The sequence below is a fragment of the Chiroxiphia lanceolata genome, chromosome Z (assembly GCF_009829145.1).
Source record: "Chiroxiphia lanceolata isolate bChiLan1 chromosome Z, bChiLan1.pri, whole genome shotgun sequence".
In the NCBI taxonomy this organism is placed as follows: domain Eukaryota; kingdom Metazoa; phylum Chordata; class Aves; order Passeriformes; family Pipridae; genus Chiroxiphia; species Chiroxiphia lanceolata.
In genome coordinates this window covers 58317920-58340849 of record NC_045671.1, presented here as the reverse complement: position 1 = coordinate 58340849, position 22930 = coordinate 58317920, and the positions used below count along the sequence as shown (strand labels likewise).

General features: G+C 38.2%; 1 protein-coding gene across 3 annotated transcripts in view; it reads right to left on the bottom strand.

The window, feature by feature from the left end:
* SNCAIP (synuclein alpha interacting protein) overlaps positions 1-22930 on the bottom strand; it is a 91211-nt gene that overhangs the window by 27455 nt on the left and 40826 nt on the right. For all 3 annotated transcript variants that reach the window (XM_032676250.1, XM_032676251.1, XM_032676252.1), the window contains exons 3-6: positions 18584-18656; positions 6857-7719; positions 5069-5248; positions 485-598 (exon numbers count right to left, since the gene is read on the bottom strand). In XM_032676250.1, the coding sequence (XP_032532141.1) occupies positions 485-598; positions 5069-5248; positions 6857-7719; positions 18584-18656 (1230 nt within the window). The remainder of the gene's footprint in view (positions 1-484; positions 599-5068; positions 5249-6856; positions 7720-18583; positions 18657-22930) is intronic.

The following is a 22930-nucleotide window of genomic DNA, read 5'->3' as shown; positions in this document are numbered from 1 at the left end:
GTTAGGTGTGAAACAGGATTGATTTACAACATATTTATGTACGTAGTGCTCAATAAAAGTGGCTAGAGCCAGACAGATGATGTTCAAGTTTCACCACACTTCACTTCCAATATGCTGAATTCCTAAATTACCAAAATTTGCAAAGTTTTTTTGAGAACAGTTTCTCCTGAAAAGATAATATGAACTATCCAAATATATTTGTTGCTTAGCTAATCTTCCTAGATGCTCTTGGTTGGCCTAATATGCCAGTTAATCTTCTCCTAGCCATCAGTCAAAGCTAAAACAAACAAACAAACAAACAAAAAACTTAAGAGAGAAAACACTGAAAAACATTACACAGATTAAGTAAGGAAAGATTTTGCTATATTTGATCTAATTCAGAACACCTGCAATTAAAAGCCACAGAATGATACACATGCTTTAAATTAAAATTATTACATGAGCATCTAAATAATCTCTTTGAAAAAGTAAATGAAAGTCATACCTGGCCATAGCAACCTGCATAATGAATAAGGCTTGGGTGGTCTTTTGAGCAACTGAGTTCTGCAATAGCTTCTGTTTCGCTCACCATCCATCGAACACACTCCAGCTGACCATTCTAAACAAGTAAAAAAAAATTTCAATTCCAGCTGTTTCCATCCTAAACACATCTATTAAACAGGGAAAAGCTTATCAAAATTATTAAAAAGTTATGAATTTCCCGTTCGCTTAAAGACATGTTCTTTCGTCGGCTTTTACATTACGCGCTTTGGTCTGGCTGTCCCGGACCAAGTACAGTTTGGCAATAGATTATAGTGGAAGGGGCAACGTGAAAGTGTCAGTCTAATAGAATTGTGGTACCACAATAGGTACCACAATCTGGTACCTACTCTCAGATTGTTCAGAGAGAAACCATAGTTCTGTTTCCATCACTTGTACAGCAAGGTTCAATGACAAAATGAGATTATTTGCTGGAGTAGAATGAAGAATCTACCTAGAAACTCAAGTTTTCATTGAACACCAATTAAATGCATGCTTCTTAAATTATTCTTACATATGTAGTAGCTGAATGCCTAAATCTCATGGATTAGGACCTCTGCCCAACAGGCACTCTACAAACACAAATTAAGGAGATAGTTCTTCACCTGAACACCTTTTACAGCCTTGTCTCAAGATTCTCAAGCTGCTATGCACACTCCTAGTAGTTTGCAAGTTACTACAAAGTAGGATGTAGATACTGTGGACACATTAACATTTTCTTCACAGCACGCTCGCAGCCCAGTGTAAAGGCAAGAATTTTGTCAGCTGCTCTTCCTGCAGCCCCTTTTCAGCACTAGTATGTTGGTAAATGCAGTTTGGCATGACATATGTTGTGGCCTGCTCTTACTGAAGTTTTTCAACTCATATGTTCATAAAGGTTTATATTCTAAAAGATAGCTGAGACAAGAATTTCAGTTGCTCAGTCAAAACCTCACAAAGGTCAACACACATAACAGAAAAAAGTGGTTTGTGCGCATAAGATAGATAAAGCAATGAACAGAAAGAAATAAATATTCAAGTTTCAATTTTATTTTATAAAAGCACAGAAAAGAATGTAGCGCATGTTCACCTATATAAAATTATGGGAAAAATAAATACTGAAATAAAATTAATTTTATATCTCTTATTCCTTCCATATGTAATGTATGCACACAAATACAAAAATACACACTATTTTACTTTACTTATTTTATTTGTCTCAATTTCAGCAATGAAGTAAAACTATGAAGCTACTTGTATTCTTTTTATCACATTAGAAAAAGCCTCCTCCTCATATCTGGGTTCAAATATTAGTAAGTATGAATAACTAATAATTTTTTATTTTGTTTTCCTTTGTATCACAACTGAATAAAATATTGTTGCATTTTTAAAATTAAAGAATTAATAAAATTAAGTACCTGCTAAAGTAACATAATTTTGCTAATGTGGAAAGGATTTCTCCAGAGTTAGTTAAAACAAACTATCAGTATCAAATTTGACATCCACAAGTCCACGGGCCCTGATGGGATGCACCCACAAGTGCTGAGAGAGCTGGCAGACACCATAGTGATAATCCAAAAACTGGGGAGATCAGGAGAGGTGCCTGAGGACTGTAAGAAACCAAATGTCATCCAGTCATCAAAAACAGCAAGAGGGAAGACCTAGGGTACTACCGTCCAGTCGGCTTCACCTCAATCCCTGGAAAGGTGATGGAATTACTCATACTGGAGGCCATGTGAAAGACAAAAATTTGATCAGAAGTAGTCCGTTTGGATTCACTAAGGGAAAATCATTCTTGACCAACCGGATTGCCTTCTACAATGGGACAAATGGATGGACAGATGAAGAGAGGGCAGTGGATGTTGTCTACCTCAACTTCAGCAAGGCTTTCGACACTGTCTCTCACAACATCCTCACACGCAAACTCAGAAAGCACAGGCTGGATGAGTGGATGGTGAGGTGAATTAAGAACTGGCTCATAGTGGGTCTCAGAGGGTTCTGATGTAACTACCAGTGTCACTGTGGAGCCCAGTATTGTTTAACATATCCCTCAATGACCTGGATGAAGGGGTAGATGCCTCCTCAGCAAGTTTGCTGATGACACAAAGCTAGAAGGAGTGCCCGATACCCCAGAGAGCTGTGCAGCCCTTCAGGAGGACCTGGATAGGTTAGAGATGTGGGCAGTGCAGAACCTTCTGAAATTCAGTGAAGGCACATGCAGGTCCTGCACCTGGGGAAGAATAACCCCACCATATAGGCTGGTAGCCGATCTCTGGGAAAGCAACTCTGCGGAGAAGTACCTGGGGGTCCTGGTGGACAACAAGCTGTCCATGAGCCAACAGTGTGTCCTCATGGCCAGGAAGGCCAATACTATCCTGGGATGCAATAGGAAGGGCAATGCCAGCAGATGGAGGGAGGTGATCCTGCCCCTCTACTCAGCCCTAGTGAGGCCACGTCTGGAGTGCTGTGTCCAGTTCTGGACTCCTCTGTACAAGAGAGAATGGAGCTCCTGGGGTGGGTCCAGCAGAGAGCTATGATGATTATTAGGCGGTGATTAGGGGACTGGAGCCCCTCTCATAGGAGGACAGGATGAGGGAGCAGGGCCTGTTTAGCCAGAAGAAAAAAGAACTTCATAAATGTCTCTTAAGTATCTGCAGGGAGGGTGCCGACAGGATGGAGCCAGGCTCTTCTCAGTAGTGCCAAGCAATAGGATGAGAAGCAACGGGCAAAAACTGGAACACAGAAAGTTCCACCTGAACCATGTGGAATATCTTTGCTGTGAGGGTGACGGAGCACTGGAACAGGCTGCCCAGAGAGAGGTTATGGAGTCTCCTCTGTGGATATATTCAAAACACAGGAGCAGGGAAGTTGGATTAGGTGACCTCCAGTGGTCCCTTGTAACCTTAAACATTCTCTGATTCAGTGATTCTGTAATATAACAGTGTGATTGGCCACAACATTCCACTCCATTTTCTGGCTCTAGCTCATAGTTAGAGGTCAGAAAGAGGTCTAGAAGCAAAATAATTAGTTTTCATTAATTCATTCCTTATTGGGATAAGTTATCATCAGTAAATTGTTGAAATTCTCTTCCATGTAAGTTTATGTTTTCTTCCATTCTGATAGTCATCACTCCTGTGGAAAACAGGTTACACCCCGCATAGTATAACATTATGGGAGTTACAATGGCAAGAAGAATAAATCCCATTTTATCAGTGTTGAAAACCACTCTGGAAGAAAGGATCAAGAGCTATAAAGTTTAGTTATGCCAGATTACTTAAAGGTTCTTACAAAACTTTGTAATGACTCAGGACAAGCCCAGTCATGCAGGACATCATTAGAAATACTTGGGCCTGAACAGTAGAAATACTTAGTTAGTCACTTAAGTGAAGAACTCCATCACATTTACACAATTTTCTGTTAATGTCAAAGTATGTTCAAGTATTACTGAAAGTAAAGGAACCAATTATTCAATAAGCCAACCTCTCTAGAGAAACAGACAAAAGGTTTTATTGGCTTATAAACATACTATATACCTACTATATGCCTAGCTTGAAAAAAAAAACAAGAAAGAGAACAATTTTCAACTAAAAATTTGGACTTTAGATTGGCAGACTGTAACTATTCAGTTTGACATGGGTCAAGATATAACAGCATCTCATTAGCACAACTAGACATCAGTTTAATTTTCTATTCATATGGCTTGATCCATAAAAATAAAAAAAAAACAACCCTGAAACCTGGACCAGATCATTGAAATGCCACCTCAAATATGCAAAACTGCAGGTAGGAATCCACCAGTCATTTCTCAGTTTCCAAATTTTTCCCAAGAAGCAAATAATAATAAAACACCCAAAGAAACAGATACTCTCGTATTATATTTCATCCCTTTCCTTCTTTATTCTCAAGACTAAATGGAATGACATTCAACCATTCAGTCTCACTTACTAAAGAACCAGAAGTACTATGGTTAAATCATCAGTCGTTCTGAACATGATCGTGTTTTATTTTAGTATAGTAACAGCATGAATTTTCATATTTTTCTATATAATGGGTTTTCCTGTAAACTTTGACATTACTTTTTGCAGATTTTAACAGATCATTCTGTAACATGCACATTTTAACTTTGATGCAATTGTTCTAGACAGCCAAGAATTGTCATCTCCAGATGTTTTTATGCTTTGTAAACATGTTTTCACACTTGTTTTACAGGATTGTACCAGTATTTTTAAAAAATCAAGAAACTGCTATGCTCCCTAAAGAAACACCTGAATCTGAGTTAAATGAAAGCTGCTTAAAATGTGACAAATATTCTTTAAAGTCAGTTGACTTACTTAAAAATTAATGTATATGCGTTGACAACAACGTATAAATTTTCAATGTTAGACATTGGATATTGCATCCCGTATAGTAACCATTTTAATTTGCTTATGCAGTACCAGCCAATGGCTTTTTTTGTTCTCACTTAAAATGCTTGAAAAATAACACCCTGCTGGATGCCTTTCCTACTGCCATCACAGGAGTAAACTAAATGACCTTTATGTCTCATTACAGTAGAGAAAGAGACTGTTACCTTTATTGCTAATCCAGCTGGAGTTAGCTGTTCAATGTTTCTCTCGTTCAAACAGTCTTCACCCATCAAAGAAGTGAGATGCTGCAGGCATTCTGCATGTCCCTTTGATGCAGCTACATGCAACAGATTGTTGTCACATTCATCATGGATCTTATCCAGATTATCAGCTGCTAAATGAGGCTGTTAAAAAAAGTAGTATGTTAGTTACAACTAAGGATAAAATGATACATTTAGCCTCACAGCCCTAGACAGAAGTAAAATACAAAGAGGTTTCCCTATAGGCAAGTTCTTTTTTAAGTCACAATACAGAGGTTTTCATTTCACTATACAGAACATGGCTACTATTAGCAACAGGAGAGAGGTGGGACTCTGACTGGCTTGACTGACTGTGTAGTTTCTCTCTTTCTCATGCAAATGTCATACAACGGTGTAAGATCTTAAATGGCATTAAGTCTTTGCACTAGTTTGGTCAATGAGGTAGTTGAAAAAATACCCACATTTTCATAATTTCTGGTTTTTTTTATAGCACTATATTGATGAGTAATTAAACAGAAAACATCCATGATTTCTGAAAAAAAAGTGGTAGCCTGTGTTAAGGACAATGTAAAATGTAGTCAAAACGTGTGACAGAAGATTTTCATGTGATAGCTTCTTTCCATGAAAAAAAGAGTTGGAATATTTACTCGAAGTTCTACACAATCATGATGTAAGACATTATTTCAACTAATTTTAATTTAGGGACAAAACATTTGGATTGAGAAACTCCAAAAGCAAAACAAAAGATGGAAGACATAGTTAAGGAGTAGCAATAACTAAGTCCCTAGAGTTGTGCAGACTTGCCAGAGTATTATTCAATGAGTCTACTTCATTCAGAGGTTTTGACCTGTTTGGAAAAAATATATATTTTCTTTCCATCTACCTATTTAAAATGACCTCTTTTTTTTTTCCCCACCCTATTTCAGGGTGAATTTAACTTGCTTTTATTTCTTAATGAGCAATCTAATAGTCTCTTCTGCCTCTGTCTAGTTTTGAATATCTTCCTTTGTTCTTGCTTCTTTGTTAAAAGCATGCCTTTGTGCTTGAGCTAGACTGGTAAACAGAGAAGCTAAACAAAAATCTAACAAAAACAGTTCTTACACATACACTGTTCCTCCACCAGCTGTTCTGTGTGGAGATCACATGCTCTGCACCATTGTGCTAGCTTGCAACTAGTTACTTTGGAAACCACCATTGACAGTGCCTGATCACAGCACTAGAATTTACTAAAAAAACTTCATATGGGTCAGAGGCAAACAAAGCTTTAGAGAAAGCTCCTGCGTGAGAATGCTGCTGCAACAAGACAGTGTAAACACTCCTGAATAATAATCAGAATACAATAGAAGCCCCTCTGTTCCCATCATCAACCTCTAAATAACAACCAAGGTAAATCAGCAATAACTGAGCAAAGTGATCCACAAATGTTGTGAAAGCAAAACTCAAGTAGGAATTCAATTTGATGTTTTAGTGATCTCACTAGTTAAAATGTCGGCCTTCTATATGATTTCAGTGTAGTGCATAAAATAGTAATCTTGAGCATGTTTACATAAAATTAGTATTTTGGTTTTGCTACATATTTTATTTAAATATTAAGACTTTCCATTTGGAAGACTATATGCTCAATTTCGAAGGAGTGTACAAGATAAAAAGGGCAGTGGTTCAAAACATTCACTTCATCAGCTTAGCTGGCTTAATAAACCACATCACAGATCCCTTTTATTCTACATTTTTTATGAAAAAGATTATACTTACCAGTAAAGATATTTGGCCTTCCTTTACAATGTTTAAGATGCTCTTAATTTTTTTCACTTCTTCGCTCCTCTCTTCTGGGGCCCCCGCATTGTTCCAGCTCATACTCAGTTCCTCCAGCTGCTTGCTTTCTGCCATTGCTGTCTGCAGGTGGAAAGTCCTCCGGTGGCAGTTTGGCATGGTCTTCTCAGTTTTGTGAGCATGAGGATCAACAAATGTCCTGCTGAGGAAGCCCTTGCCTTGGCCTTCAGAGTCATGGACCGAGCTACACTTAACTAAAGGCTGGGAAAGCTCTAATTCTTCTGCTGAATGTTTATGCTGATCAAGGGCAGTGGGCTGTGTTTTTCTCAGCTGAGAGCCTTTCACAGGAGACAGCACACAGAACTGTGTCCCGCCAGAAGGCATGCTCTCTGTGTTCCCTGCAGAGCAAGTCTTGCCACTAAGACCATTCGCTGTTGAACACACACCCAAAAGTTTTTTCTCAGGAGCTATTTTTGTAAAAGGAACATGTTGCTGGCTTGATTTAATATAAGGCACATCCAAAATTTCATCCATGTCCAGGTCATAGTGCTCCAGCTCTCCAAGCAGAACAGCAGGCTCAATGGTTTTGCTTTTAAGGCACTCTCCTTCTCCAGGACTCTGGTCATCATTCGGAGGTGCAGACTGAGAATCACTGCCTTTCTGGTATTCTCCCTTCTGGTTCTTCTGGTCATCACTTTCATTGTTCTCAGAGCTTTCTGGCTGGTGCTTTAATGGGGAAACTCTCTTCACAGGTCTGAATTTATTGCACACATCTGCAATTCCTGTTGGTTTCTGTGCATTTCCGAGAAGAGTTGACACTCCACAATTCCAGCTGCTGCTGGAAACTTTAGAAACAGAGGAATTTGATTTAGAAGTGACTGCTATCATGTGGCATGATATAAAGATACATGCATGCTGCGCACATATAAAGCTGTGCACGCTTTAAAGATATACCTGGCCAAACACTGGAAACAAGAATTATATGATAACATGCCACATTCATATCTAAGCAGATTTAATGGCACCTCTATCAAAATAGTTGAAGAATTTAACACTCCAGAAAAGAAACTTTCTTCAATACATTGTAATAATTACATACATTGTAATAATTACAAATAAAGTAGTTTTTATCAAGTAATGGAGGACCACAATCACAAGTTGTCCATGAGCCAGCAATGTGAGATTGTGGCCAAAAGGGACAATGGTATCCTGGGGTGCAGTAGGAAAAGCATTGCCAGCAGATCAACAGAGGTGATCCCGCCCCTCTACTCAGCCATAGTGAGGACACATCTGGAGTGCTGGTCCAGTTCTGGGCTCCTGAGAGAGACATAGAGCTCCTGAAGCAGGTCCAGTGGAGGCTGACAAAGATTATTAAAGTACTGGAGCATCTCTCCTAGAAGGAAAGGCTGAGGGAGTTGGAACTGTTCAGCCTCAAGAAGAGATGACTGAGAGGGAACTTTATAAATGTATATAAGTATCTGAAGGGAGGGTGTCAGGAAGATGGAGCCAGGCTCTTCTCAGTGGTGTCAAGCAATAGGGCAAGAGACGATGGGCAGAAACTGATGCACAGGAAGTTCCACCTGAACATGAGGAAGAACTGCTTTACTGTGAGGGTGACTGAGCACTGGAACAGATTGCCCAGAGAGGTTGTGGAGTCTCTCTCACTGGAGTTATTCAAGAATCATCTGGACACAATTTTGTGGGCAATGCTCTAGGATGGCCCTGCTTGAGCCGGGAGGTTGGACCAGATGACTCACTGTAGTCCCTTCCAAATTTAACATATTCTGTGAATAATAGCCTAGCAGCATTTACAGCAGTCCTGTCCAACTACGCTAGTTCTCATTGTACCCTGCATGAAGATACATCACAAGAGTAGGATGATTTTTTGGGAGGGCAACAACAGAGTTAGTAAAAAATTTTTATTGGATTTGTTTTAAGAACAGTAACAACAATTCAATTTCTAAGGCCTATTTTCTCTGGAAGATGTATTTTTCACATAAGAACTGAAAATTCATATGAACAGCAACTCCGAGCTGGGACTGTTCAGCTTGAGGAAGAGAAAGGTCAGGAGGAATGTTATCATTAAGAAGCATGAGCAAGGCCTTTCTCCATGGTGCCTACCGGCAGGACAAGAGGCAATGTAAAACACATGAAAAGTAAACCACATGAAATTCTATCTGAACACAAGAAGACACTTTTTTATTGTGAGGTTAGTTAAACGCTGGCACAGTTTCCCAGAGACTTTGTGAAGTCTACATCCTTGGAGATACTGAAAATTCAACTGGACACAATCCTGGGTTTCCCGGGTTTAACTTGCTCTAGCTGGCCCTGCTTAAGCATTGGACTAGATGATCTCAAGTGGACACTGCCAACCTAAACAATTTTGTGATTCTCTGATTTAAAAGTTAAGCCTACTTATTTATGATGTTTCCTTTTCCACTTCTCCTCTCTATGTTGAGTTTCTCTGTCAAACTTTCCATCCCTTATATGTACAACCTGTATACACACACATACCCCCCCATAGCTCTGGACCTTCCAGACAATTATTTCAGTGCACTGCAGGATACAGAGTTTGACCAGTGAATCTGACTTATGAGAAGGAAGGGAGCTCAAGTCAACTGAACTCTTAATCCTACTGAACTTGAACTGAATCCTACTGAATTTGCACTCTTTCACACAGTCTCAGCTGGTGATATTTATGATCTTCATAATCAGTGGAACTCTGGCAAAGAGTTTTCTTTCTTTTTTTATTTTCAGTTAAGGGACAGCAGTAAAACCTCTAAAGCCTTTAGGCAGGTATTATGACCCTTTCAATGTACACTAAGAGTTAATGCATTCTGAAAGTCAGGAATACTGTTTAAACAAAGCAGATTTATAACATGTGCTAACTGCATATCAGTGGGATCTAATCTGTGGTCAAAACACACAATTTGCCATGAACACCTTCCTAAGGAAACAGATATATACACTTTCAGTGCAACATTAATATCTGAAGTGAAAGATTAGTATGTCTCAGTAGTTACGGATGTCTGAAAATTACATTAATACTTTTGGAAGTTCTTAAGAAAACATTTCCGAAGAAGAAATAAAAATAATAATAATCAAAAGGCATGTAACTTAGTGGGCCAATACAAAGAATGCACTGTACTGACTTATTTATGTATTGTATAAGATTCTAGGTTCAAAGGCCTACACTTTTATGTTGGTTTTATTTACATGAGAAATTTTTTCCAAGTGATACAGGGAAATGGATACCATATGTTTCCCAGCTGTTTTGTTCTGACAGGAACTATTAAGCACTCAGTATGGAAATGAATTCTGTCTGAGTTTTATGAAAACACTGCTTTCAACACAGGGGTCTAGACAGAGGAAAAGGCATCAACATTTTGTTTGTCGTCACTTTATGTAAGTTTACATTTATTTTGTTGCTTCACTTTCTCCACTTTTTAACTTTAATAACTTGCATTTACATAAACCACTGATGACAAAATTGTAAAATCAGACACTGCAAAGAAGCAATGACCTTTGTTACAGATTTGTCTCGGCTCATTGTGAAGTCATGTATTTCTCTTTCATCAGCCTTAGAGCAGAGTAAGGTTCTTCCAGTTTTCACTGTTTTTCTTTCCAACATCTCTTTACAAACACTGTTTTTCCAGAAAACAAACTGGAACACCAAGAACAGTTAACAATATTTTTACTGTCTTAAAAACATACTCTTCACTTAACAAAGATGATGGATTTACACTGCTTTTAATAAAGGATTAGCATACAGCATTTAAAAACAGAGCAGTAGGGAACAAAGAAAGTCAGACTGGTTGACACAGTATTTCTCTGTGCTATTTATTACTTGGGCGCTGTAAAGGCTGCACCAGTCCTCAGGCAGTTACAGCACAGCTTCCCTCTACACCCCACGAGGTCAGAGTGGACCAGGGCACAGCTTGAATCTCCTTCATTCTGCTTTCACATGACTGTTCCCTGAAGAAGCAAAAGCAAGTGTTGCCTATGGCCTCAGAAGCACCAGCACAGCAGGAATTTTGTGAACAGTCTTAAACAGCTGCTCCAGAGGAGAAGCCTCTTGCTCATCTTTCCATACTTATGAACTCAGGTAGGGGCCACTAAAAGTCTGGGTCAAACAAATATGGTTTGATTCTTTTTTAAACAACAGTAAAAGATTGTCTGAGCTTAAGGCAGGAGAATGTAGAGCAGCTAGCTTGATTCCAGAATCTAACAAATATTTCTGGTATACTCCTAAAAGGTGACAACAACGATTTTTTTTACCAACTATGTTGTCAAAATTATTTCCTTAACTTTTATTCATTAATATAAGAGATTTGGATAATCCCATTGTTGTGTTGCTCAAGCAGAAAGAGACAGGAACACAAAAATTGCAGATTTCATTCGCATCAGTGAAAAAGTGTCGTTCTACCCGATAGACCTGAGGTGTCAAAGCATTGCCTTGGTACAAAAGAAAGCTCTGTGATGAAAACCTGCAAAGGTCAAATTTGCAGTATTTCTCCATCATATATTGCGCTCTGTGTTCTTCTTGAGTAGAGAAAATGCAAAACGTAAATCAAGAGGCCTGTAGTTTTATTTACTTATTTACTTACTTACTTACAGATGTCCTAGAACTACTGGGGACAAGTAATCACAAAAGGGGTCATGTCTAGAACATGGGGATGTGAAAGGGGGAGTTTTATCTGGTATACAAGCGTCTGTAGCATTACAGGGTAACTCTTTGGGTTTTCTCCAACTATCACGACTACCTCATGCACAGATGAAATTTTACCCTGTTGTGTTACAGGCAGTTTCTGTGATACTTACAAACTAGTGCCAAACATCAGAATACCTTTAAATTGTCCTGAGTATCATGAAAATAACACTGGCAAGTTTTTCATTAAGAAAATATGGGAATAGCATTGACAACTGCCCATATTTTTTTAAATGCAGTATTTTAACATTTTGCTCATGTAATACTGGGAGGAGGCCTGCAACAAGTCTATACAAAGTTTTGTGTTTGGAGTTTTACTGTCATATGAAAGAAATGCCTGAGCTTCTTCCTTGTGATATGACTTCAGCAGAGACTCTTGAATCAATTAAGACTTGTATTAATTCCAGGTCCATTTAAAGCACTGTGATTCTGACTTTGAATACAGATGCTGAGGTGTTGACTACACTAGGGAAACTTTCAGAAAAGTCCTCGTTGTTAACACAAATGTTTCTCTCACACTGGCAGCAGTACTTGGGCTCCAAGTGATAGAGGAAGAGATGTCCCAAGTCAATGGATAATCAAAACCAGTTCTGAATATCTATTTACTGTTTTATTAATATAACTGAATTCATATTTAACAATTTTAACTGAAGGTGGCACTGTTTTATAGTTTTAATATATCAATAACTTGTACAAGAAGTTCTTTAGAGTTCTTTACTGTAAGTTGTACATCATGAGAACCTGAAATAAAGAACAATTCTGCACAGGTAAGAACAAAGAGGGTTTGTTTCCATTAAGTGGAATTTGAAGTCACTCTAAAGAAGAAAGAAAGAGTATACAGGGTAAATAATAATTAATGCTTTTAAATAACAATGCATCTTTTCCAGGTAATTCAAACACAGTTACAAGCCTCAAGGAATGAATAATTTTTCTTATCTTGGCTTGAGGAAGAACAGTACCAAAGCTGTCATTCTAAAGTAGAGAATATAGGAGATGCAAAGAAAATTTTGAAATTAATAAATTGGGTTTACCCTTGTTCAGATTAATCTATGGATGTAAAAGGTAGGAGCAAAGTTCTAATGAAAAATCAGAAGAGGTCATTTTGGCACAAAATGTGTAAAACAAGAAGAGGGAGGATGTGAAAATGAGTTAGAAAAAGACTTTATATGCAGCTAGCACAAGTATTGCTTTATTGTAAGAGATAATTCTTCAGTATTCTACCAAGGAATGATCCAAACAATATTGTATTGTTTCAGGTATATTTACCCGGGAGATATCTGGAGCACAACAGGCTGTCAAATTGATGCCATGTAACACTGCTTCCAAATTAAATTTTACTTTACTTTCTCATACAATTCAAAAACTATCAGGAGCTTGAGACAGAAACTGTCTGCACTTTTATGTTCTTTGATTTACTTCTTTTTCTCAAATAGGCAACTAATCTTTTAAATAATTTTGTGAATGGCAGTTACTCTGGGAATGAAGTATTGCAGAACAATACCTGCTGAACATGAAAGGTGAATTTGTTTTTATCATTCTGTGAATAAAGATCTAGAGTAGTATATTGCCTTCATTTGAAACATTCATTTAATGGCAACCAAAAGTCGTCACAGATGACAGAATTTACTTCAACAATGACATGGCTCAGTGAAGCTTGTTGAACACAGATGTCTTGAGCCATTTGCTCAAGTGGCCTCAGAAAATTTGTCCAGAAAGAACGTAACCAATTCCATGCTTAATAAGAAAAGCATAAAGGACTGATTTCTGTTTCAGTTCATCATTCTATATTAAACAATGCTGGAAATCAATGGGCACGCTGGCTAACACTAACTAGATCCATTTTTAAACTACATTTTTCAATTTTCTATCTTTGAAGATGAACAATCACAGAATCACAGAATATTCTGAATTAGAAGGGACCCCAAGGACCACTGAGTCCAACTTTTAAGGGAATGGCCTGTACAGGCCACAGTCTTGGTGTTATTAGCACTTTGCTCTAACCAAGGGAACTAATGTCCATCCTAGTGGTTATTATGCTAGTTACAAAGATTGTTCTCTTGAAGCATGATGGCGGAGAAAACAATTACCCTTAATCGTGCTTTACTGCAGATAAACTGTGATTTGCCCTGCATTTTTTTGCCAATTTCATATATCTTTCACTGTGTAATCTGGGGGTACTGGCACACATGTTTTGGCTCCAAGGATCCCTTGGAATTTTTCTGAGTCAGAATTCCCTAAATCCAAGAAGGACACTGAGGCATCACAAATGACTTGGATGCAGGACTTGAAGGGATACTAAGCAAGTTTGCAGCTGATAGAAAATTGGGAGGAGTTGTTAACTCCCTTGAAGACAGACAGGCCCTGGAGAGAGACCTTGACAAATCTGAGGACTGGGCAATCACCAACCAGAAGAAGTTCAACTAGGGGAAGTGCCAGAATCTTAACCTGGGATGGGGCAACTCTGGTTGTGTGTATAGACAAGGGAATAAGAGCCTGGAGAGCAGCGCCATGGAAAGGGACCTGGGGGTCCTGACTGATGGCAAGTTGAATATGAGTTAGCAGTGCCCTGGCAGCCAGGAGGGCCAACTGTGTCCAGGGGGGCATCAGGCAAAGCATCGCCAGCCAGCCGATGGAGGGGATTGTCCCACTCTGCTCTGCAGTGGGGCAGCCTCACCTTGAATATTGTGGCAGTTTTGGGCACTGCAATATAGGAAAGACATTAACCTATCAAAAAGCATCCAAAGGAGGGCAATGAGGATGGTGAAGGGCTTTGAGGAGAAGCCGTACGAGGAGTGGCTGAGGTCACTTGGTCTGTTGAGCCTGGAGAAGAGGAGACTGAGGGGAGACCTCATTGTAGTCTGCAACCTCCTCATGAGGGGAAGAGGAGGGAGAAACATTGATCTTTTTTCTCTGGTGACCAATGACAGAACACAAGGGAATGGCAGGAAGCTATGTTTGGAGAGGTTTAGGTTGGATATTAGGACAAGGTTCTTCATCCAGAGGACTGCTGGGCAGTGAAACACGCTCCCCAGGGAAGTGGTCACAGCACCAATTCTGCCAGAATCCAAGAAGCATCTGGACAATATTCTCAGACGTGGTGTGATACTTGGGATTGTCCTGGGAAGGGCCAGAAGTTGGACTTTAAAGACCCTTGTGGGTATCTTACAACTCAAAATATTCTGTGATTCTGAGTGAGGACTGAGACTGCTCTGACTGCATGGTTTTCATGCACATCTGGTAAAAGGGTGAAGAAGGAACCACAGGATTTTCCTACCAGTACATATCACTGGCCAGTGATGTCCAATAAGGAGAAGTGACAGTGGGAGTTCAAGCAGGAAAAACTACATGATGAGAAAACCTTTCTCAGACTTTCTAATACCTCCTTTTTCAAAAGAACAAGTAATTCTGAGAAAACATTACAGACAGGCAGAAATAGTTAGAAAAAAATCAGAAATCTACGTGAAATGCTTGATAAAGTCGTAAACATTGATATTTACCTAGGATTAAAAGTATTTAGAGTAATTAAAAAACAATGTAATCAAACACTTTCATCTGTTACTAACTTATTATTCAATGTTTACATGAAATAGGGAAACAAAAAGGGATTTAGGGGCTATTCACCAGATTTATCAGCAAACAATAAGACTTCCATATTATTAGCCCTAAAAGTAAAAAATGTAATTTCACAATGAGAAACTGTCTAGTTCAAATCTGTTCTAACCATCCTGCTGGTGAAAATGGCTGCCACAGATAAAGTTGAATCTTATTTTCTCTATAATTTTGTCTTAACTATCTTAGTGAACTAAATATTTTTCTGAGACAAAGCTGACATTGTTTTTTAGACTATGATAGTCCTGCCATATCTAATCTGTGGTCAACTTATGCTTAACTTTTAATTCTTCTAAAAAAATTGGACAGTTCTGCTTCCAAAGTCCTTTGTTTTAAAGAAGAAATGCAACCCCCAGCTAAGCAGAGTCAGTATGAGGTAGACAGCTGGATCAGCTCTTTGTAAAACCTCTGTGTTTTTCTAGGTGTAACTACTTGAATTGACAGTGGAGTACAGATACAAAATAGCATGAATGCCATACATACTAAAGATTTATGATACGGTGTATCTTCATCAAAAATAGCAGGTACCAACAATAATTTGGCAACATTATTTTAATTGTCTACAATATGAGGAAGGCAAGAAACTGCATCAAAAGCAACTATGAAAAGTCAGCAAATGAGGCCTTACACAATGTCGACTGATGCAGTTCTTGATATTGATATTTCAAGATGCTTCAGATACTGAAGTCTGTACAGAAATGTAAAGTGATATCCTCCTGTCCAGAACCACATGATTACTCAGTAACCAAGTAAAGTAAAACCAAAAGGATTTTAGTACTATTTCCTATTCACCAAAGCTCATAATTGATAAGTGGAGAGAAAAAACAGAATTTAGTAGTTTCCACTTTGCCAATACTATCATCAGTGCTAAAGACCTCTTTTTTACTCAAGGCTTTTAACCAAGCTGTGAATTAACTTCCACTGGCAGACTACTGTAGTAGCAGCCAGAGCTACTACTGTCTTCCAGCAATGCCTCTATTTGCTCCTGTCAACCCTTTTTCAAGGAAATAGATGAATGCTGATGTAATTAAAATCATAATTAAAAAATGTCCAACTGCAGAAGCAACCATAGAACAACAGAACTACACAATAAGTGTCAGCATCCCCCAATCTAAAGGAAGGGCTCATAGCCTGTACTTCATCCTTGCTATTGGTCCACATTTTACTTTGTGACTACTATCTGAATTTTAGAAAGAATATACTTTTCTTTCTGTGGTGAAGCGGTCCCCACGAACAGATCAGTCACTGCAATTTGTCTTAGGGGCTATTCTTGCTCTCCATCTCTGGTTCACCTTTCTCTTGGAGTAGCTGAGTGAATGAGTAGCTTTAATTCTCTTGTATGACAAGATTAGATAAAGCTCCTCTGCCACATGATCAGCTGCTTATACTGATAGGCAGAGGAGGGGTGGGAATGTCAGTAGTGAGAAAGTAGAGAGGAGGGAGACATGGAAGAGATGAGGGAGATACTGGGTGGGGAATGAAGGGGGTAACAATGAGGAACATTAATAATAGGGAGGAGAACGGTGAGAGGAACTGGGTAAAGAAAGGTCTAGGAGAATGGTGGGAAGAATATTGGAAAATACTTGGGGGGATGACTGAAGGGAAAAACAGAGGAAAGACTTGTGGGGAAGAATGGTGGGAAAAACTGGGGAGGGAAGAATGTGGGGAAAGCAAAATTAAGATCTGGGGAAATGGGGGAAAATAGCAGGGTGAACACTGGAAAGAAGGGGAGTGAAGAATGGTGGGGAGGAATGACAGGGAGAACAGATGGGAAAACAGTGGGGAGAATGGTGGGGAGAATGGGGAAAGAAGAATGGGAGGAGGAATGAGGGGAGTATGGTGGGAGCAATGTAGGGAGGAATGAGGGGATGAATGCTAAGGAGAATGGTAGGGAAGAATGAGGAGCAGAAGGGGGAAGAGTGGGTGAGAAAGAAGATAGGAGGAGAAAAAGTAGGAGGAATGAGAGAAGAATGGGGGGAGAATAGTGTGGAGAAATTGTGTAAGAATAGGAGAATGGGAAAACAATGGGGAGAATGGAGGTAAGAACGGGCAAGAAGAAGGGAAGGAGAGGTGAAGAAGACAGAAGGAGAAGGGACAAAAGGGGAAGACAGGAGGATGCAAGGGATGAAGAAGGGGGGAAGAACTAGTAAGAAGGCAGGAAGAAGAGAGAAAAAAGAGATAGGGGTGAGGCAAGGGAAGGAGAGAAAGGTGCAATAGCAGAGGATGTGAAGAATGAGGGGAATATGGAGGGGAGGATGGAGGAGGATGCAGGGAGATTGGGGTAGAGTGAGATAGGGCAAATTGACGGCAGTGAATAAGAGGTCTTCTCCCTTTACACTTCTTCCCTGCTTTTACTTGCAACAAGTAATGTGTGTGCAATCACTGCTGTGCCCTGTATGGGCAATAACATGGCAAGCAAGTGTGGTAAGGAGACCTTTGCTTTTCTTTATTGCCATGAACAGTGGCATGTGATGACCTGGCCTTTAATGATTCTGGCAGAAGAAGTAGCTATCAGAAAGTTTTGACTTAGTTACATATATTAGAAATTTAAAACAGTCTGTAAGGAAATACATAAACAAAAGTTGTGCAAGTATAGCACAGTTCTGAAAGCCTTCTATCATCCCATGAATTCCAGGTCTCCCATTTCTTTTATAAAAGTACTTGATGAAACAACATTCACAAAGTTCAATTAAAATGCCAGAAAGCACAATAAACTTTTCATAGCTCAACAAAAATGCTTCTCTCACCAATTCATTTATCCTCCATCAGGAAGAGAAAAATAAAAGCGGATTAATCTGATTTACAGAGTGAAAAACAACACTGAATACACTTTTTGTCAGGGAGGCAGGGAGAAGGTCTCCAGCTGGTTCTCATCTATATGCCATGATTCTTCATTTAGTTTACACTATTAAATAAAAAACTCAGCTTTAATCTTAACTGTTACAGTATGTCTTAGAACAGATTCTATCATGTAGCATCCTTGATACAGTTTCAGACTCTGGCAAAACATCATCCCTCAAACTGGTCGTGACCATATGGGCAATAAATATATCCAACATTTTTTCATTGGCGCCTACATTATTACGTCTTGTCACCAATGGTTTCTCGGGTTTTCAAGTAAATTGTTGCATATACTGTGGTTTGGAGCTGCTGAGATGAAGCCCTACATTTATCTGTATACAGCCAATCCTTTTTTGGAACTTTTTTCCCTTCTAATGAACTAACATCTGTTGAAAAAAAAACAAAGAAAGTCATGTTTCCAGAAAGCCGTACAGAAATGAGAGAAAATAAAACAACAGGACACTGCCAAGAAGCTATTATTGCCAAGTTGTACATGAGAAAAAAAAAAAAAAGCCTAGAAAATGATGGGTGGACAGAAGCAGACATCATACCTGATCTGTCTTCATTTTGTGAATCACACCTTCTACATAATTCTGGGATGGTCTTGAGAGAAGTTACAGAATACTGTAAAAAAGGAAAAAAAATGTATGGAAGTAATAATTTAAAAAGATAAAAAGTAGGACTTTCAAGAGGTCCAAATCTCATGGACACTAACTAAATCTACCAGTCAAGGGTACTTCTGGCAGTCTGATGGTCTTCTCACGAGAAAAGTAGATAGCACCTGCTTGCTTTTGTGTCCCACATTGAGGCATATGAAAAAGACATTCAAAGTAACAGCAAAACATCTCCCCACCTCAGATTTCTCCTTCCTGCATATCACCATTATTTAAGTCAAAACCAGAATGCAACAAAATGCAAGATACATCAAAGGACAGAATACATCCGGGCTTCACAGTAAACATCAAGGGTCTCACTTTGCCCACCTGTGCATCTGTTATGGTGACTGCATTGCAACATATGCCATGCTTAAAAATTAGAATTCAAGCTTTCACAAACCAGTATGTAAAAGTGAATATTTGCACTGTACAGATCTGATTTCAGAGATGGATATGTGTAACATACGCATATGAGACGACAGGCTCATTTCTCTAACCTAGGCTTTATTAAAGTAAACTTGCATTATTATTTTTATGTGACAAATACATCTGATATTAATCAATAAGTCATTTTCTGAATTCAGCATTAGAAAAGGAAATATAACAGGGATGACCTACTTATTTTACTAAATACAATTTTTTTCCTTATAAACTTGTGGAATACCCTTGGAAAGAGATATGATTCAGTATTATAAATCCATACATTCTGATATACAGTTACTTAATAGCAAGTCTTCCTTAATCAAATGCCTAAATGTTACAGAAATCTTCACTTAAACAAATGAAAATCATTATGTCTGTGAGAGAAAGATCAATGACTTTGCTTATACAAAAAAACCCAAACTATAAAAAACTGTATTTTGGAAACTAAAACAGAAAAAAGCATTTAGGATTAGCACAACTGAAATTTTTTAAAGAATACATAAACACCATATGTTTTCAAAGAAACAGATATTTTAGCTGGTGTGCTGTTGACCAATGAAGCAAAACAACTACACATAAAACCACATGAACTTTCCACACAAAAAAGAAACAGTCATACATTGTCCTGGTTTTTGCTGACAGTTTGTCATTCAATGTTTGACATGTTTCTAATGCACAGCTGGCAATCTACTTCAAAATAGTCTAAAGTCAAGCTCATGAGACCAAATGCAGGAGTAATTTGCTTTTTCTGGTGCAAGTTTAAGATTGTTACTCAAACAACTGTAGTTACTTTATTAAGTCTCAAAAACCTCCCATGCTTTACTTTTTCTCTTGCTGACCTGATTCACGGATGTATTGAGAAACCTCAACCACAAGAAGAAGTTCTTACAAGTATTTCCAGGATCAAGACTGAACTTATCAATTAAAGTGTGTAGCAGTACTCCACAGAACTACCCAGTGATTCCAACCCCCATCAAACAAGGGGTTTCCTATAAGGCTGTGAGTGCTCCAGGATGTGACAGCCTAAAGTAACAAAGAACAGAAGAGAGACAGGGAAAAAGATGCTACTAAATACAAATTAATACAAGTTAAACACTGACATGGACAAACACTATGTGCTGTGCTTCACTTTAGTTGTTGTTTAATAAAGCCTGAGCTGTTAAGCTATACATCTTGCTATTTCAGCACAAAGCCTCAAAATGCGATGCTGAACTGGTCCAATAAGATTATTAAGAGAATCCAAGGAACACGTCTCCAAGGAACATGGTAGCTTCATAAGACCAGCTGGTGCAGTTTAAACTATTATACAGCTTGTAATTGAATTAGAAAGAGGCCTTTGGTATTCCATTGCTATGTGTTTTTTCAGGCAACCTCAAAAACAGAAAGTCACCTTTTTTTTTATCTTTTTTCCTGTTGTTTCCTGGAAGAACAGATATTTTTCTGTTTCTACATTGCACTGGAATGTATTCAGTTACCTCATCCTACCACCAAAAATCTATTCAGTGTTATAAATTTGATTATACATTTTAATCATATTGGTTTGATTTCATCAACAGATTTCCTCCCACTCACTTCTGTCCTCAAAAAAGTTTCTGCACATTTACATTTCTGCCTTCTGTATTTTGTGGGTAAAATGTGAAGAACCAGCTTTTGATCCAGGAAGAAACTAAAGTTACACTCTAAAGTGGACTTTCCCAATCATAAAAACAATCCATTCCCAGCTCTTCCCACTAGAACTACTTTTTCTCATACTCTAGCTACAGTTTTAATCATCAGTAATGTTTTTTAGCTTTTCTTCGACTGTAAATTTCCAGGTTGCACAGAGGGACAGCAAAAGACGTTGAGATTGCAACCCTTCCTTAGAACAGAATTTTAGACTTAATGCTTATTCAACATCATTTGAAATTAATTATTTCCAACTCTTCAATAATTTCAATTTTTTTGCATACAAAATTAAACACCACTTCTCACATTTCACCATTAGAGTGATACAGAGTTGAGGGCCATGCCCAAATGCATAACTGACAATATAAGAGCTAAGCACATCGTGTCACTTTGTTAATCACTGCTTAGTCTGATCTTTGGCATTTAACTAAAGTCTGGAGGGTGAAATTCAGTAACAAAACTAAGGGCTTATTCCCAATATAATGCACATAATGGAATTTTTGATTACTGTTTGAAGTCTGAGTTCTTTTTCTGCATTTAGTCAAACCCTTAAGAACTCTATAAGATGGAAGAACAGTAACAAGAGCAAACAAGACATAAGAAGTAGCAAGTATTCCATATTCCCAACTTTCTCCAACAGACACTGTTAATTCAGGGGAAAACGGAACCTCCCTTATAATGCAAAACATTTATTCATTCTACACTAGAGAATCTAAATTAATGCAAATGTTAACCTTTTAAATTTCATAGGGTTCTCAGATTTTAATGCAATGAATTTTAAACCTAACACATGAAAAAAAAATCTTTAATATGGCTATTCTGTGTTTTGCCACTTGTCTACCACTTGCACTCACTTGCATCTAAGAAGTGTTAGAAAAAATAACTAACTGATCTTGTGTAAAGCAAAGAAATGTATATATAAAATAGTAAAAAAATGCAAATTAAGAAGCAAAAGTTACTTTGCAAATTCTGTTGTGGAGAATACTTTCAATAACTGGAGTTAAAGTACAAAGTTGGATGCAGTGTGACTTTCAGACCATGTTATCATAACCATTACACCCTCAAAACATGAAGGACCGTGTCCAACTCCAACTGTTTGCAATATCAAAACTCAAATAATTTACCTCCACTCGATCAAGACACCAGTGACTCTGTCCTGCTCTTAAATGCACACCTCTTTGTTTCCATTTAGATACTGAAAACAGGAACTTTCCTTCATTACAGCTATTTTTTCAGGTGTTATTATTACTGCAAACTAATTAACAGTCTACTTTCAGTTTATTTGCTACAGTGGAAAACTGTCTCATTAATATTAAAATTCCATTAAAATGAATAACTTTATAATATATTTTCTTAATCATTTATAACTGTGCAACACCACCCTTTTCCCTAGTCATTTATTTGGGAGTAGCAAGCTACACTGAGAAAAAGTAAATCAACAATACTTGGCCTGATGTTGCAGGAAGATTTTTCTCAACAGTAGTGTCAACTTAAGCAGCTTCAGAACAACAAAACAGGGGAGGAAAGAGACTAGGCTGGCACAGTGCTGGGTGATCCAGCTCTTCCTATGGCAAGGGAAGGGTGACAGCAGGCTCAGGAGGTGCCTTGTGTTGAATAAATGGGAGGCGAGTAGATTGGACACCCTACTGACTATACATATTCTACGTCTTCAGGTGAGGATTCACATGAAGTTTTTCAAGCTGTTTCAAAATCCCTGACAATTCAACAGCTGTTTAATTATATTTGAATTCAATTACTGCACTTGCATTTCACAAACCTTTAAATTAGGCCCGGTCCCACACTGGTACCACTGAGCCATGGGTTTTATTAATTCAGAGCTGTTTGAGTGATCAGATCAATAATCTAGACAGTCAATCCTTAAGTGTTTACAAATATCTTAGCATCAGGAGCTCTGGTTATGATGAGGTTATCCCATATTATTTCCGTAAACAAAGAAATAAAATAGTTTCAATTTGCACAATTTCCCAGTGCAATAGAAATCCCACATTTCAATCAAAGGATTAGGAAACCTCCAAGTAGACATACCATTAGCGTAAAACTTATAAGCAGGAATAAATCAGGAGAAATGGGAAAAAAGCAGAAGCTTAAAACATACATTTCATAATGTATCTATGATTTAATGCAACTTCGAGA